Source organism: Rhipicephalus microplus, chromosome 7 (genome assembly GCF_043290135.1).
Source record: "Rhipicephalus microplus isolate Deutch F79 chromosome 7, USDA_Rmic, whole genome shotgun sequence".
NCBI classification, from domain to species: domain Eukaryota; kingdom Metazoa; phylum Arthropoda; class Arachnida; order Ixodida; family Ixodidae; genus Rhipicephalus; species Rhipicephalus microplus.
In genome coordinates this window covers 47687835-47702289 of record NC_134706.1, presented here as the reverse complement: position 1 = coordinate 47702289, position 14455 = coordinate 47687835, and the positions used below count along the sequence as shown (strand labels likewise).

General features: G+C 45.0%; 1 protein-coding gene across 1 annotated transcript in view; it reads right to left on the bottom strand.

Annotated features, from left to right (window-relative positions):
- The window catches only part of LOC119179564 (cytochrome P450 6a8), a 90127-nt gene that overhangs the window by 43005 nt on the left and 32667 nt on the right, over positions 1-14455 (bottom strand). The window contains exons 8-11 of the mRNA XM_037430668.2: positions 13360-13456; positions 12741-12801; positions 10588-10696; positions 4080-4168 (exon numbers count right to left, since the gene is read on the bottom strand). Coding sequence (XP_037286565.2) covers positions 4080-4168; positions 10588-10696; positions 12741-12801; positions 13360-13456 — 356 coding nt within the window. The remainder of the gene's footprint in view (positions 1-4079; positions 4169-10587; positions 10697-12740; positions 12802-13359; positions 13457-14455) is intronic.

The following is a 14455-nucleotide window of genomic DNA, read 5'->3' as shown; positions in this document are numbered from 1 at the left end:
ATTCTTCTTCTTTTTTTTTTGCAAATATTCCTTTGCAATTTTCAGTTCACGTGTTGCCTTTCTTTATATTCCGCTCCGTATCGGAAGTGGATTGATTTGTGGGGTTTAACGTCCCAAAACCACCATTTGATTATGAGAGACGCCGTAGTGGAGGGCTCCGGAAATTTTGACTTCCGGGGGTTCTTTAACGTGCACCCAAATCTGAGTGTATACACGGGCCTACAACATTTCGGCCTCCATCGGAAATGCAGCCGCCGCAGCCGGGAATCGAACCCGCGACCTGCGAGTCAGCAGCCGAGTACCTTAGCCACTAGACCACCACGGCGGGGCACCGTATCGGAAGGAAGCTTCAGTATTAAGTTCAACCCTTGTTTGCGTTTTTTTCCTATCCCTTGTCCCTTGTGGCACTGTTTTCAGTACTATGGACCACCAATTTGCACAAACATTTTGCTCTCTTAAAGGGGCCTTGCAATATTTGTTGAGCATGTTCAGAAAACACTGCCGATCGGTACGATAGGCTCCAGAGAACACGCGAGCCAAATATTGTGGCGCAGCACGTGCACGGTGCGGAATATGCAACAAATTATCTAAGTAAGCTGAAGATCACTTTCTATTCCTTAGACAAATGATGGAGGTAGCTCAAAAATTACTCGCAGAAGGCCATCTACCAGCCATTACCTGATTTGAACATGGCGCGCTCGGTCGTAACAGGGATCGCCGCGGGGGCCGCAACCTTTCCGCGCGTGCACATGCGATCACACTGAAAAAGCCGCGTATTCGATGAGAAAAAAATAAAAAGTGCTCAAGGCCACGAGGCGCGCGTGACGTTTTTTTGTTTGCCCCTCCCATTCCTCCCTGCTTAGCTTCTAGCGCTTTTGTCGAGACGAGAGAAGAGAGAATGCAATTACAAAGATAACAAGATACACTGCTTGAAACAAGCGAAAATTGAATCTAACGGGGAATCGTCAGCTGTCGAACACGGGAAGAAGAGTTTTTTTTTTTAAAAAGTATGACTTATTTGTAAAGTAATAGGTGAATTTTTTAAAGACTGGAGCCCGTTTCGACGTTGTCGCAATGCCTAATAGGCTTTCTGTATTTTTTAGGTAAAATTGTGGGCTTATTTTTTTTTCACAAAGGCAGCAAAAGCAAGCAAATATTAACGTAATCAGGGGCATTAACTTGAAACACTAGTGCTGCTATATTTTGTTGAGTTGATCGCCTGGCACTACTTATGGTTTGAACGAACCTATCCTTTAAAGCGAAAGCCGTTATGTGATCACAACTCGTGTCACGCGCAGTTGTCCACCACCACCGCCGGTGCCCGTAACCACATCACGCGAAATAAGAAAAAAAATGTCTAGCAGTAATGGCTTAGTGGGGCTCGAAACCAAGTCCGCTGGGTATTCCCAGTATTCTGCCACTGGGCCACACTGTTTTTTTTTCTCGCAGGGTATTTATTACAAAGGTGGCTTACGTGTATACATAGAGCACAACATACATATATGATCAAGTCGACAAATGTACAATAGACGTTACTAAGTTTATCTTGAACAAAACAATTCTAGAGGAGTACTTGAGTAAAACACTTCATGAACTCAGCATACCAGTCCGGCTGAAAATGCAGTTGGTCATAAAAGTCCCTTAGCCGCACAGTCATTTGCACAAAGTGGCATCGCGAAGACACCATTGGTTCCACATTCCTGTCAAACATGCAAGTTTTTCATAAACTATGCATGCCCATTAACAAAAGCATGTCAACTGGCATGTCGTTGCATTTGGATGGTACAAGATTACGGATGCTATGAGAATTTAAATCCAGATGTTTTTTTTAAAGCCGTCTGCAGGGCATCGCAGAAAAGTATGGCATCTTTACAACTAATAAAGCAATGTTCGATTGTTTCTGGAGCTTTACAGAGGCGGCAGTTAATGAAGGCTACGAATTTGCTTTTCATGTTTACCTAAGTTTTTACAGGTAGTGTTTCTGTATGCACTTTGTGAAAAAAAAATCTCTTGGATATTGGTGAAATCGGCATTTTCGTTACACTTAATAGCCCGTCATGACCAGAAAATCCAATATATAGTGAGCGTTAAAATGAGACTTTAAAAAAAAGCCACACTGGTGCATGGGACTTGCTGTGAAACTTGCTTTGGTAAAGCTTGATGTGGGAAAGCAGTCGCTTAATTACTACTTATCAAGCATTTTAAAACAGTGAAAGAACAAGCAGTCGTCGCACAATGCGAAGAGTGTAACGAGTGGGTCGTCTAATGCTCCAGCCCAATATAAAAGCTTGTTCTTGTTCCCCCATTAACTGTGGCGCATACCCACTCCAGCCATATTTCCTGATCGTCGTCAGCCACTGCATAAACAATTGGCATAAAAGTTCTTGCAAGTGTTTAGTGGATACTACGCTTCTCAGAAGAACGACAAAATATAGCATACCGAATGCCGGCCTACTAAGCAAAATTTTTTTATTAGTGCTTTATAGTGGGTATCAAGCATGCTTTATAGTGGTTGGTAGTTACCCAATGAGTGTTTTGAAAGGCTCTGAAAGCCTGCTCTTCTAGCTTTCACTGTGACTGTGCTGCGCTTTCCGCGCAGGTCTGGCGTTTTTGTAAAAGGGTGGCTGAACGCGTTCCACTCATTTATATATGTACACTTTATGAATAGGCCACTTAGTTTTATGATCAGAATTTTTTCTTTTTTTAAACTCCTCATATTTTGAATGATGGTGTAATGCATTTGAGTGAATGCGCTTGCAGATGACAACGCTTAGAGGCACTCAGAGAGTCTGTGTACCCACTGCGTTATTTCCATCGAATAAGCAATGTATTTATCACAACTTTCTCGACTCCGTGATAGTTACGCTTTGTGTTCGTGTACCTTGCATGCTTCCTCATTTGCATAAGCATGTACGTCATTCAATGGTTTCACATTAATACGAAGAGAGTTCGCAAAGTTGGTAATACTGAATTGAAATTGACTTGAACTGAGATATATTGCCACGCAAGTACCAAACATAAATTAATCGCAAGAAGGTGGTATAAAATATGTGTAAACACAGCTTAACTGGTCCAACATCACCGTAAAGTGACAGCACTGACATAACAAGAACTTCCACTTGCTGCAAAACTAAGGTAGAGAGAACAAAAAGAAACACACCTTTTCGCGAAACACAGAAGCAAGGTGAACATTCATAAGATAAGTTGAAGTAATGCGTTTTCGGAAAAAGCACATGCGCTTTTATCGTATAACTTATATTTGTTTAGTGTTTAGTGTTATTGCCAAGAAAAAAGAGGTAAAAAGGAACGATATTTAAGCGTTAGTTTATTCTTCCTCTTCATAATCTCCTGACACAGTCACGCACTGATGATGACGATGCATGAGCATGCCACATGTCATTGCAGTAGAACTTAAAACTCTGCATTTGAGGAGTTCAGAAAGCACTCGACTTCACCGTTCAGTTTTGCATCGTCCCAAAAAAGTCTCCCGTGCAGTGCGGTGTTCGATAGAGTACAGGAAAATAACTCTTTTGGTGCGAGATAAGGTGAATATGGACGGTCTGTCGTTATTTGGTAGCCTAAGAAGGGGGCATGCGTCATTGTCAGTTTGAGGCGGAAATGTTGTAGGCCCTTGTGCTAAGATTTGGGTGCATGTTAAAGAACCCCAGGTGGTCGAAATTTCCGGAGCCCTCTACTACGGCGTCTCTCATAATCATATGGTGGCTTTGGGACGTTAAACCCCACAAATCAATCAATCATTGTCAGTTGGACTGAATAAGCGGGTCTTCGTGTGTCTATGAATGCTGACATTTTTGTTTTGGTACTATATATAGAGTTGTGTGCTATTTTATAGAATAGAAGAGTTATAATACGCCTAAGCTAGGTAGATATGCTGGCTCATTGCAATCACTATATTGTACGCTTTTCGTGAAATAAGCACACCGATAATAAGAACTGTATGAAGTCCCCCCGGGTAAGTCCGCATTCAATCGCTGGTGGATTGCTAATATAGCACATGCATCGAACCCAATTTGTAAATATCTGAAAGTGATTCAGATTAATTTATTCTCTATACTTACGCAATGACCGATGGGTAAAGACGCAGACATTCATCAATGGTTTGCCTTGTGTATTTGAGGTCTTTAATGGCGTCGTAGGTGAAGCCTTCCTGGAAGTTTAGAAAACGACAGGCCTATCACCTTCTAAGACATTGTAGATATATAGGCACGAATTACACGGAACAGAGCGTAGCCTGTTTCGAAGCATTTCTTAATGATTTAACCTTCGTGTTTAAGTACTGCGTGTACGCCAAAGAGCGTCGTTACATCAGAGCCATAGAAAACAACTACAGCAGCAACAGCTTCGCTAGTTAGCTCATTGCTGCAGCATGGGCAAGCGCGCAGCAGCATCAGCATCGGTTGTTAACGCCAAATTATTAAGGGCAACGACAACAATAATAAAACGAAATCATCGTCGAAACACGAGCACGAGTTCTCTGCCTCCGATAGCACTTCAGCGATTACCTCCATAGAGGAAGTGTATTTCTGCCGAATACTGTCTATTTAGTTTGGTGTTTTTTGCGTGAATTTACGTTCTATCCGAGGATCATCGCTCTCCTGCGGGCAGCGATGGATCCAGGCCCCACCGTACGCAATCCGGACTTGGCGTCACCTTCGACGTCAACCTCAAGGAAGCGCAACAGCCGGGAGGACGACAGCACCAGTGACAGCACTGAACTGTACACGGCGAGTAGTGAAGACAGCGACGAAGATTTCATCCCTGCAGTGAAGCGTAAAGCTAAAAGAAGAATGGCCGGCGCGTCTTCGCCAGCTAGCGTCTCTACCGTGAAGGCGGCGTGCAGTTCTGAACGCCATACCATACTTTTTGTTCCTGTCGACTCTTCGATCAACCTGAAGAACATGAACAGGCAAGTGATATCAGCGCGTCTCGAAGCTATTGTGCCTAATGAGATAAAGGATATTAGACTCAACCCACGGAAGAATATCCTGGCCATAAACGTTGAGCACCCGGCTGCGCTACATACCCTGCGAACTGTCACTGAGCTTGGAGGCATCTATCTCAGAACTTACATTCCGCAGGATAGTGACACGACGACAGGCGTCATTTATGACGTTGATGTTTCCATACCAAACGCAGACCTTCCTGTGCTGATAAAGCCAGCTACTGGGGCAACGGACATATTGCAAGTATGCCGGCTTGGCAAATCCCGTTGCATCAAGGTGACCTTCAGAGGTGATTGCATCCCATCACATGTAAAGGTTGGTCATTTTCGTCACGTTGTCCGACCATACATCCCAAGACCACTACAGTGCCACAACTGTCTAAAACTGGGTCATGTTAGTGCTGTGTGCAACAACAAGCAAGCATGCCCACGTTGTGCCGGACCCCACAAAGCAGAGGCTTGCCAAGCAACTCTCGTAAAATGCAGCAACTGCAACGGGAACCATGAGACCTCGTCCAAAGACTGCCCAGTACTGAAGAAAGAGAGGAGCATTCTGAGACAAATGGTTAAAGACGGATCCTCACGAAAGGAAGCGGTAACGGTTGTTCAACGATGGCGTTCCCGTCGACGGCGGTGCTCAAAGAAAAGAAAAAGCAGTCCTGTGCCGAAGGTGCCTTCACTAACGCCGCCACCGCCACCACTACCGCCGCCACGACCACAGAAACCTCCCCCGCCCCCGCCACCAGGTGGGCTACGTCTAGAGGTGCCGGAAGACACTGTGGCGCTACAGAGAACATCCGGCTTTGACTGGCCCACTTTACCGCGGGTACACGTGTCTACGGAACCACAATATCGACAGACAACAACGAATATGCCCCCAGCAGGCAGTCTATCCGCCCAAGAGGTACAAGTCTTTTCTGTATTGAGGTCGTTCATGAGTGTTATTCGCACTCTATTGGATAGTCTACATATCCCTGCCGCTAAATGCGCGCTGCAAATCTTGGAAACACTAGAACCAGTTCTTGCCGGACTTCAGTAACAAGATGGCGCACCATAGACCACATCAGCCTTTCCGAGAAAAAGTCAAGCTTGCTTCCATAATTCAGTGGAACGCAAGAGGTCTACAGTCAAGAATGCCTGAGTTCCGACAATTCATTTTCGAAAATAAGTTTCCCATCATCATCATTTGTGAACCGCATTTTTCAAAAATACCTCGTCTATCGGGCTATGAATCGTTCGTTTCTTCAACGTGCATTGAGCGAAGTCAAGTTGCTGTGTACATCCGTAAAGAACTCACTTACGTTCTCCAAAGAGTAGAGTCTCACAATGGAAATCACTACGTGTGTCTATATGTTAAAAAGAAGAAGTTGTCGTTTACGCTAATAGGCGCATATATAGCGCCGTCAGGTCGACTAAATCAACAGATAATGAATGGTATATTTGCAACGACTCCAGCACCTTGGATATTGATAGGTGACTTCAACGCCCATCATCCATTGTGGGAAAGCATCAGGACAAATCGAAAAGGCAAGGACCTAGTTGATCTCGCATCAGAGCACGGGCTTCAGGTGCTGAACGACGGCAGCCCTACTTATCTCCGAGGAGTAACTTACAGCAGTTGCCTGGACTTGACATTAGTGTCGCATAGCGTTGTCACGAAAGTCCAATGGTTCACAGATATTGAAACACATGGCAGTGACCATATCCCCACGTACGTGACAGTCAGAGGTTTGGACGATTCTCCTTCCCCTGGACATTCAAGACTTATTGACTGGGAAGAGTTTCAGATATCAGTGAAGAGCAAGTGCATACACGAACCACCGGAATCCATTGAAGAAGTGATTAGTTGTGCAATGGAGACTTCCACGAGAGAATCGAGATGCACGGCACTCGACCAAGAGTTGGAACAACTTCGAGCGGTCTGCCGACGTGCCGAAAGACGATACAGCCGCACGAAATCTATCTCTGACCTCAGAGAATCCAGACGCATTCAGAAAAAAATCCAGCGTCGAATGCACAAACTTCATGAACAACGGTGGAAGAATTTTAGTGACTCGCTAGACCCTCGAAAACCCTAGTCTCCCGTATGGAGGACTCTTCGAGGTATTCACTCGCATCCGCAACAGCGTCACCCCTTCGCCGCTCTGGTGCTACATCAACGTCGCTCACAGCTTGATGTTTCTGGGGAATTTTATGCAAAGATCGCCGGTGACATCTCTATACTGATCGATCTAATGCCACAGGATGTTCCAGTCGCACGAGATCAGCAAATGGAGGTTGCATTCACCATGGAAGAACTTCATGCGGCATTAAACACATGCAGACGCTCATCGTCCCCAGGTCCGGATGGAGTGACCTATACTGCCCTACGTCACCTAGGCCTGAAGGCACAGCGCTGTCTCCTGGACATTTTCAATAAGTCTTCGCATGATGGAATGGTGCCTGATGAGTGGAAGTGTAGTCGCCTGGTGCCTTTGCTGAAGCCCGGAAAGTCTCCATTCGACTCGGCATCATGCCGGCCTATAGCACTAGCAAGCTGCGTTGGTGAGGTCATGGAGAGGATGCTGCTTACACGCATGGAATGGTACCTGGAACATTATAACATCTATCCTGATGCTATGGCTGGTTTTCGACGAGGTTGGTCCTCAGGTGATAGCGTTATTGACTTAGTGACCTCTGTTCAGCATCAGAAAGCTCAGAAGCGGCTGTCGGTAGCTCTGTTCTTAGACGTGAAGGGTGCCTATGACAACGTGACTCACGAGGCTGTTCTCAATGCTCTTGAAGCAGCTGAACTTGGAGGTCGTGTCTTTCGATGGGTAAGAAGCTACCTCACAAAGAGATCCATGTTCGTTTTAACTGAAGATGAGTCTACGAATAAGTATTTCACAAGTCGTGGGGTGCCACAAGGTGGTGTTTTCAGTCCAACACTTTTCAACCTGGTTCTCGTGGGGCTCACTGAAATGCTACCACAGACGGCTTATATATCTTTCTACGCTGACGATATCTGCATTTGGGCGTCCGGCGCGACACGGCCTCAAGTACGCGCAAGAATACAGAAAGCGGCAACAATGACATCGACATACCTTCGCCAGCAAGGTTTGACTATCGCCACAGAAAAATGCGCAGCGGTGGCGTGTACACGCAAACCGATGTCTTTCTACTCATTGTGCATCGATGGCAGATCAATCCCATATAAGAGCGCTCATAGATTCTTAGGCGTCATCGTGGATCGTGACCTAACCTGGAGCCCGCATGTCACATACCTAAAGAAAAAGCTCATTGGCATTGAGAATGTATTCAAGTTCGTCGCCGGAAAATCATGGGGCCCATCCGTGCACTCCATGTTGCAGCTTTATACAGCCCACTTTCTCGGAACTCTCCGGTACAGCCTTCCTGTCCTGTCCAACACGTGCAAGACTAACATCCGTGCACTGCAAAGTGTACACGCCCAAGCACTTCGGACATGCCTTGGCCTTCCAAGATGCTCATCGACAGTGTCAACTCTTGTTATTGCACTAGAACAACCGGTCACAACGCACATCATTGTCGAGACGCTGAGAGCGCACATTCGGCATTTATCACGGCTACCGTCACATCATTTAGCGTGTTTGACAGCTCGGAGGCCCCATTCTTCGTAATGCGGTATCGTGACAAAACATCAGGACATACTACCGCCTGGCTTCAAACTTGCGATGCATCCAGCAACTGCGCCATGGAGTCTTCGTCAACCTGACGTGCGCTTATCAGTTCCTGGAATCTTTAAGAAGGCACGCATGTCAACGCTAGCCCTGAAGCAATTGACTTTGCGTCTGTTGGACGAAAGATACTTCGACCGCATACATGTTTACACCGATGGCTCCACTAATTCCAACAGCTCCACAGGAGCAGTGGTTGTTCCATCTGAAAATGTGTTGCTTCAGTACAAGTTTTCTCACACCACGACGTCGACAGCAGCAGAGCTCGCAGCACTTCAAGGTGCAGTAAAGTACATTCTTCGCCAGCAACCTAACCAATGGGCCATCTTTTGCGACTCCAGGTCAGCCTTACAGTAACTACGGTTTGTTATGCAGCACGGGCTACATGAACAATCACTATATCAGATAAGGCACGACTACCACGAAGCGGTCGCGGAAGGTCACGATATTGTATTTCAGTAGTTGCCGAGTCATTGCGGAATCGTCGGCAATGACCGCGCGGACGAAGCTGCTCGATCGGCTCATGACCAAGACCAGCGCACGCCCATACCACTCTTGAAAACGGACGCTGCAAGGCTACTACAATCACTTGCTCGCCGTATATCTCTCCTACAATGGAATACGCAGGGTTTCTCCAACACGCACCTGTACTCGATCGACCCAAACTTGCAACTTCGTTTGCCATTCGGGTACCCACGATGCGCTGAAACTTTACTGTGTCGCATGAGGTTGGGCGTGGCATTTACGAATTCGTACTCTCGTCTCCTTGGAAAGGCGAGCACTTCGGCATGCAACATCTGCGCCTGCGAGGAAACGCTTGAGCACATTCTATGTTATTGCCCAGCATACCAGACTGAACGACGTATTATGGAAGCCAAGCTCTGTCAGCTGGATTCACGGCCGCTTACAGAAGAGAAGATGCTGGGACCTTCGCCGACGGCTTCCCATACGCGCAAAGCCACGAATGCCCTCTTGTACTTTTTAAGGACCACCAAACTTCACGACCGCTTGTGAAAGAACTGTGCGAAGCCGTGCTGTGTAGTCTCGAGCTGACTATTTATGCTTCTCTTTCTTACTCCTTTTCTTTTCTGTCTCTTTCCGTTCTATTATTCCCATTTTCCCCCACTCCAAGTGTAGGGTAGCCAACCGAGCCAAGCTTGGTTAACCTCCCTGCCTTTCCTCTCTATTTATCTCTCTCTCTCTCTCTCTCACCTCCATAGAAACATCGCAGGAGTAGCCGGGCAATCCACGATTTTAAAAGGCTCAGCTAATTACACAGATCAGTTACTGCTAACGAATGTGACAAAGAGAACGCATGCATGTGTTCCACGTCTGAGTGCCACCGTAGACAGCCTTTACTCTCAGCTTTGAAGACAGATGAGACTGAGCAATGAAGTATAGGAACGCGTCCGAATCCTGGCGCCCCGTCTGCACCACTTGCGCACAACGTGCAGCAACATCTGTGCGCAACATTATGGCACCACGTCCACACGTCGTGACGCCATCTCGCGTCGATAGCAGAAGGCTAAGAATATCCTGTAAAATCACTGCTCTTTTTGAACTCCTTTCGTATTCGTACTTATAAAAGCTTCACCGTATAGGTCAAATTCTTTGCCTAACAAATTGTAGTGGTGTCTCTCTTTGAGCTTGTGCCATAGATGAGTGTTTGTAGACTTCTGTTCAATCACCATTGTTCGGACGACAAAGTAGCTCGCATACTGTTTGTCGACGATTCTGACTTCCGAACGCTGTCATGTTGCCGGCTACGTGAGAAATGAAGTGAAACTAAAGACAACTGCTCATCGCTTAGCTGTATACGGTGAGTATTGGGACACTCAAAAATAGAACATCGTTTGCAGTTAACCTCGTGGTCGGCGGTTTTGTTTAAACATAAAAAATACGTTGAGTGGAGAAGAGTCCTTTACTTACGTATTTCTCGTAGACGGCGTTCACCTCTCGCCTGATCTTCTCCTGCACCTCCGGGTGCCTGGCAATACAGAAGGCGCAGATGGATCCGCTGGCTGAAACAGTCTCGAACCTTGTGCACCAAGAAAGGTACCAAAGCGTAGTCAGGCAAGAGTAGCAACTGAACAAGGAATCATGCTGTCACTGTTGTTACACTGGGTCTGTTAATTTATTCTTGTTAGTATATTCCCTGAGTGGCATTGTTTGAATAGCTTTTTCTGCATCACTAGAAGTGGCAGTATGGTCAAGCGCGCGAGGTACTAGTGGAAGCCACTCATAACAATATTCAAGGGTCATGAAAATTTCATTGCTATAACCGATATTTGCAATGCACGGTTTGAACTAAAAAAAGACAAAGTATGAGGACAACAGGCTGCTGTTAGGAAAAAAAAAACATCGAACTTAATATGGCAAAACACACCAGTGATAAGAATGAGAAAGCGACTAAATTTTCGGACAAGCTGGAAAATTTGGATGCTTTCGCGGGACCGCCAAAACCACCGCTTCATTGGTACATCTTCCGTGTTGGTCAGAGCCATATATAGATAAAAACAAGCAAGCAAGGAAGCACTTGAAAATCAATGTACGAAACGCTTGTAGTGTCGGACTCTGGGAGACGTCGAAGTTTTCACTTTTTACACGAACTTTATGTTCCAAAGCGCATGAACAAAAGCCCTCAACACTCCCGCGCCATATCAAATCAAGCAAGTTGGCTTTCCGCTAAGCTACAGCACTATGCGAGAAAGCATACCAATAAATCGAAGTTCCGCTGGGTGACATTGGGGCTGTCTGTGGGTGTTCAGCAGCTTGTATTTCTCTTTTTATTTTTTGTATTGACATTGAATTACCTTTAAGCATGGACAACCAATGGCCAAGGTTTATTTTTATAACCAATTCTGCGACATGTGCTGATTTCTGTAAGCGTGTTAATTTACGATAAAAACATGAAAATGTTGATTATGCAGCAGCTTTTCACTGTTATGTCCGATGTATTGTTAAAAGTGGTATCGTTACAAGTGAGTACGACAATATAGTACAGAGTAATGAAGCTTCAATTATTAATAACAAGCACTATAGAATGGAGCACCCAGTTGTGTAGAATACTACACTGTAGTAGGTGGAAGATAAATAATTCTCAATTGAATATGTTTTTATTTGTAAAAGTGAAGCGGAATACGATGTGGTTACTGATTGGAGGCTGAGTTTAAGCTAATTGGTATACTCACATATTGAATAACATAGGCGTACATTACCGTGATATGGAACGTGCGTCCGTTTTAGCTGTTCCTTTCTCGGCACGCTTCCTGCTTGCTGTGTCGTTACCCATACTGCTGTGTTACCGGTTTGTGTGTTTAAAAAAAAGTGAGACAATTGTAATGAAGGAATGAAGACAGCACCACGGAACAACAAGCATCATCACGAGAGGAAGCCGCCACGAGATCAGTGCTCGAGCACCTTCATCTTCCTCGTCCCGTGGCTATCTACTAGCTTCCGCCTGTTTATTAGGTTCGCCCAATAAGCCTCCTTACGCAAGTATAAATTTAAAGAAATCATGAAGGGAGGGGGACCAGAAGGCGACGAGCTCAGTTTTCTGAAAAGATCTCAACTCATAAACGATGTCTAGCATATGAAAAAACGAATTGAAACAATGAAAATACCAAGTTTAAAACAAGGCCATTTGATTTGGAAATCAAAGCACTGTACACTTGATGGTGTGTTGAGGAGCAGAGTCTCAAAGAATGACTTAGTGCACTGTAAATCAAGGATGTTTTCATGCAGTCTTGCTTATTACGTGTTCAAACTTTGCTTATGACTCACAAGCCAGAAATGCATATTGCCTAACATTGACTTCGCTCTGTGAAATTGACGCTTGATCAATATCGCTTTGAAGCAGAACTGCGAAATGAGCGCAATATTTTTCTTTGATTTGACATACGTTCCGCACTTTCTCGTTTGAAGTTGATGATATTTAGAGCTATTGTAGTGTACGTAATCCTAATTTCTTCCTATGATTGTTCCAACGTCGGCTAAAATAAGTAATGTGCGATTTTACAGCTGTGTTCAAAGCAATACGATTGAAGCGGTGAAACTGAAGGCGCCAAAGATAGCCTACCTACCCAGCCGTAAGTAGGGTAGCGGCGTTGGTTGCGACATCTTTAAGAGGCATCAAGAAGTTTCCTGCAAAAACAACGAGGCAGAAACGAGTAAAAAATTCACTAGAATCGATTAGCACTTTAAAACGCGCATTGAGGGAGAAAAGTATATAAATATATTCACGTATGTGTGGTCGAGACGCGTTCATGTACTGAAAGTCCGCGAATGTTCTTTCAGAGGTGATGTCTTCAGGTATCATTATATTTTTGTGATCTACATGAATGAATGAATGAAATGCTTTATTAGCTGACGTGACAACATTTCGGACAACAATGTGTTTTACCTGGCTTCGTCAGTCTGATTACCTCGCTTATTATTGACTGTAACTGCCCTGCTGTGGTGCACTCGGAGGCGATACAGGTAAGTAGAAAGTAATTCATTTTAAAGATACGAGAAATTCGAGCTTCATCTTCGCCCATTTTGTACCACCTTAATGGATGGCTTTCCTTCGGGAAGCGACATTGGGTCACTCGTTGATTGCGAATACTTACAGAAAATCGCGGACGAATCCGTCTTTCCAGTTTTGAACGTATCATTCCAGAAGCAGGTTACAAGAGAGGTTCATACACCGTTCCTACTCACCTTTGTCATCGGTACGCTCACGGAAGTGGCGCCATCTGAGGAGCTCCTCGGGAACCTTGGTGTTCAGCAGACTCTGTATCACATCTGCACGAGCCAGCTGCAGAATATATGAAAAAAAAATAGGAAAAGAAAATAGGTGATAATAATAGCCGAAAGAAAAGCAGGAAATAGAACATTTTGTGCATTCACAAGTTGCAACACAGCTTAAGACACTTCGTAGTGCAAGACGCCACGAGCGATTGTTAATTTTGAGTCATTATTATTGCGCGCTGGCCTGATCACACGCCGATCACAGATTATGCCTGAACGTTGGTTGTCAATGGACCCAGCATTCTCACCGGTGTTCTGGACTTCTTCGAGATAAGAAAATCAAATGAGATGGCCAAGTTCATTTGGCACTCTATCACGTTGTTGCACGGTCAGATGTGTAGATATTTGTCAAAAACGCTCGATTTTATTTTCGACTCATCGGCGCCACCGTCTTTAACTTATAAGCGATAGTTTTGGCGGTTTTATACGTCGTGATATGGAATAATGGTGGTGATGAATCGTTGAATCCCGAGCCCCAGCGTTTTCGCGCGTTCGAGTTCACCGTATAGCGCTGATTGTTTATTTGAAACTGATGCAAAACTGCAATGTAATCTTTCCAAGAACACTTCAGTGCTGTTAATCTTATCACTTTCATTGGTGTACCCTGTCTATTTTTTTGTACGCACGTGTCAATGTTTAGGCAGAATTGCGAGTTGGGCCACCTGTGAAATATTTTTCTCAGAAAAAAAAAAAAAACCCACGGTTTCTTATGTGTTGAGTGAAGAGGTGGCCCGAATGCCGAATGCATTTTGATGCGATAGCGTTAAATAGCTCATTTCGCTAAAATTGCGGTGTTGCCGTCGGTGCAGGCGTCGATGAATGTAAGCGAAAAATCATTCTTGCCCGTCACTGAAAAATTCAGAAAGGTGCAAGTAAATTATAAAAACCAGTCCGAGTGAGCATCGAAACCAGGCCATCTGCGTCTAATGTAGGTGCTCTACCACACAGCCATGCTATTGCTTGTCTGCATGGAAAGCGGAGGCTGTACCACAGATAACGCTATCAT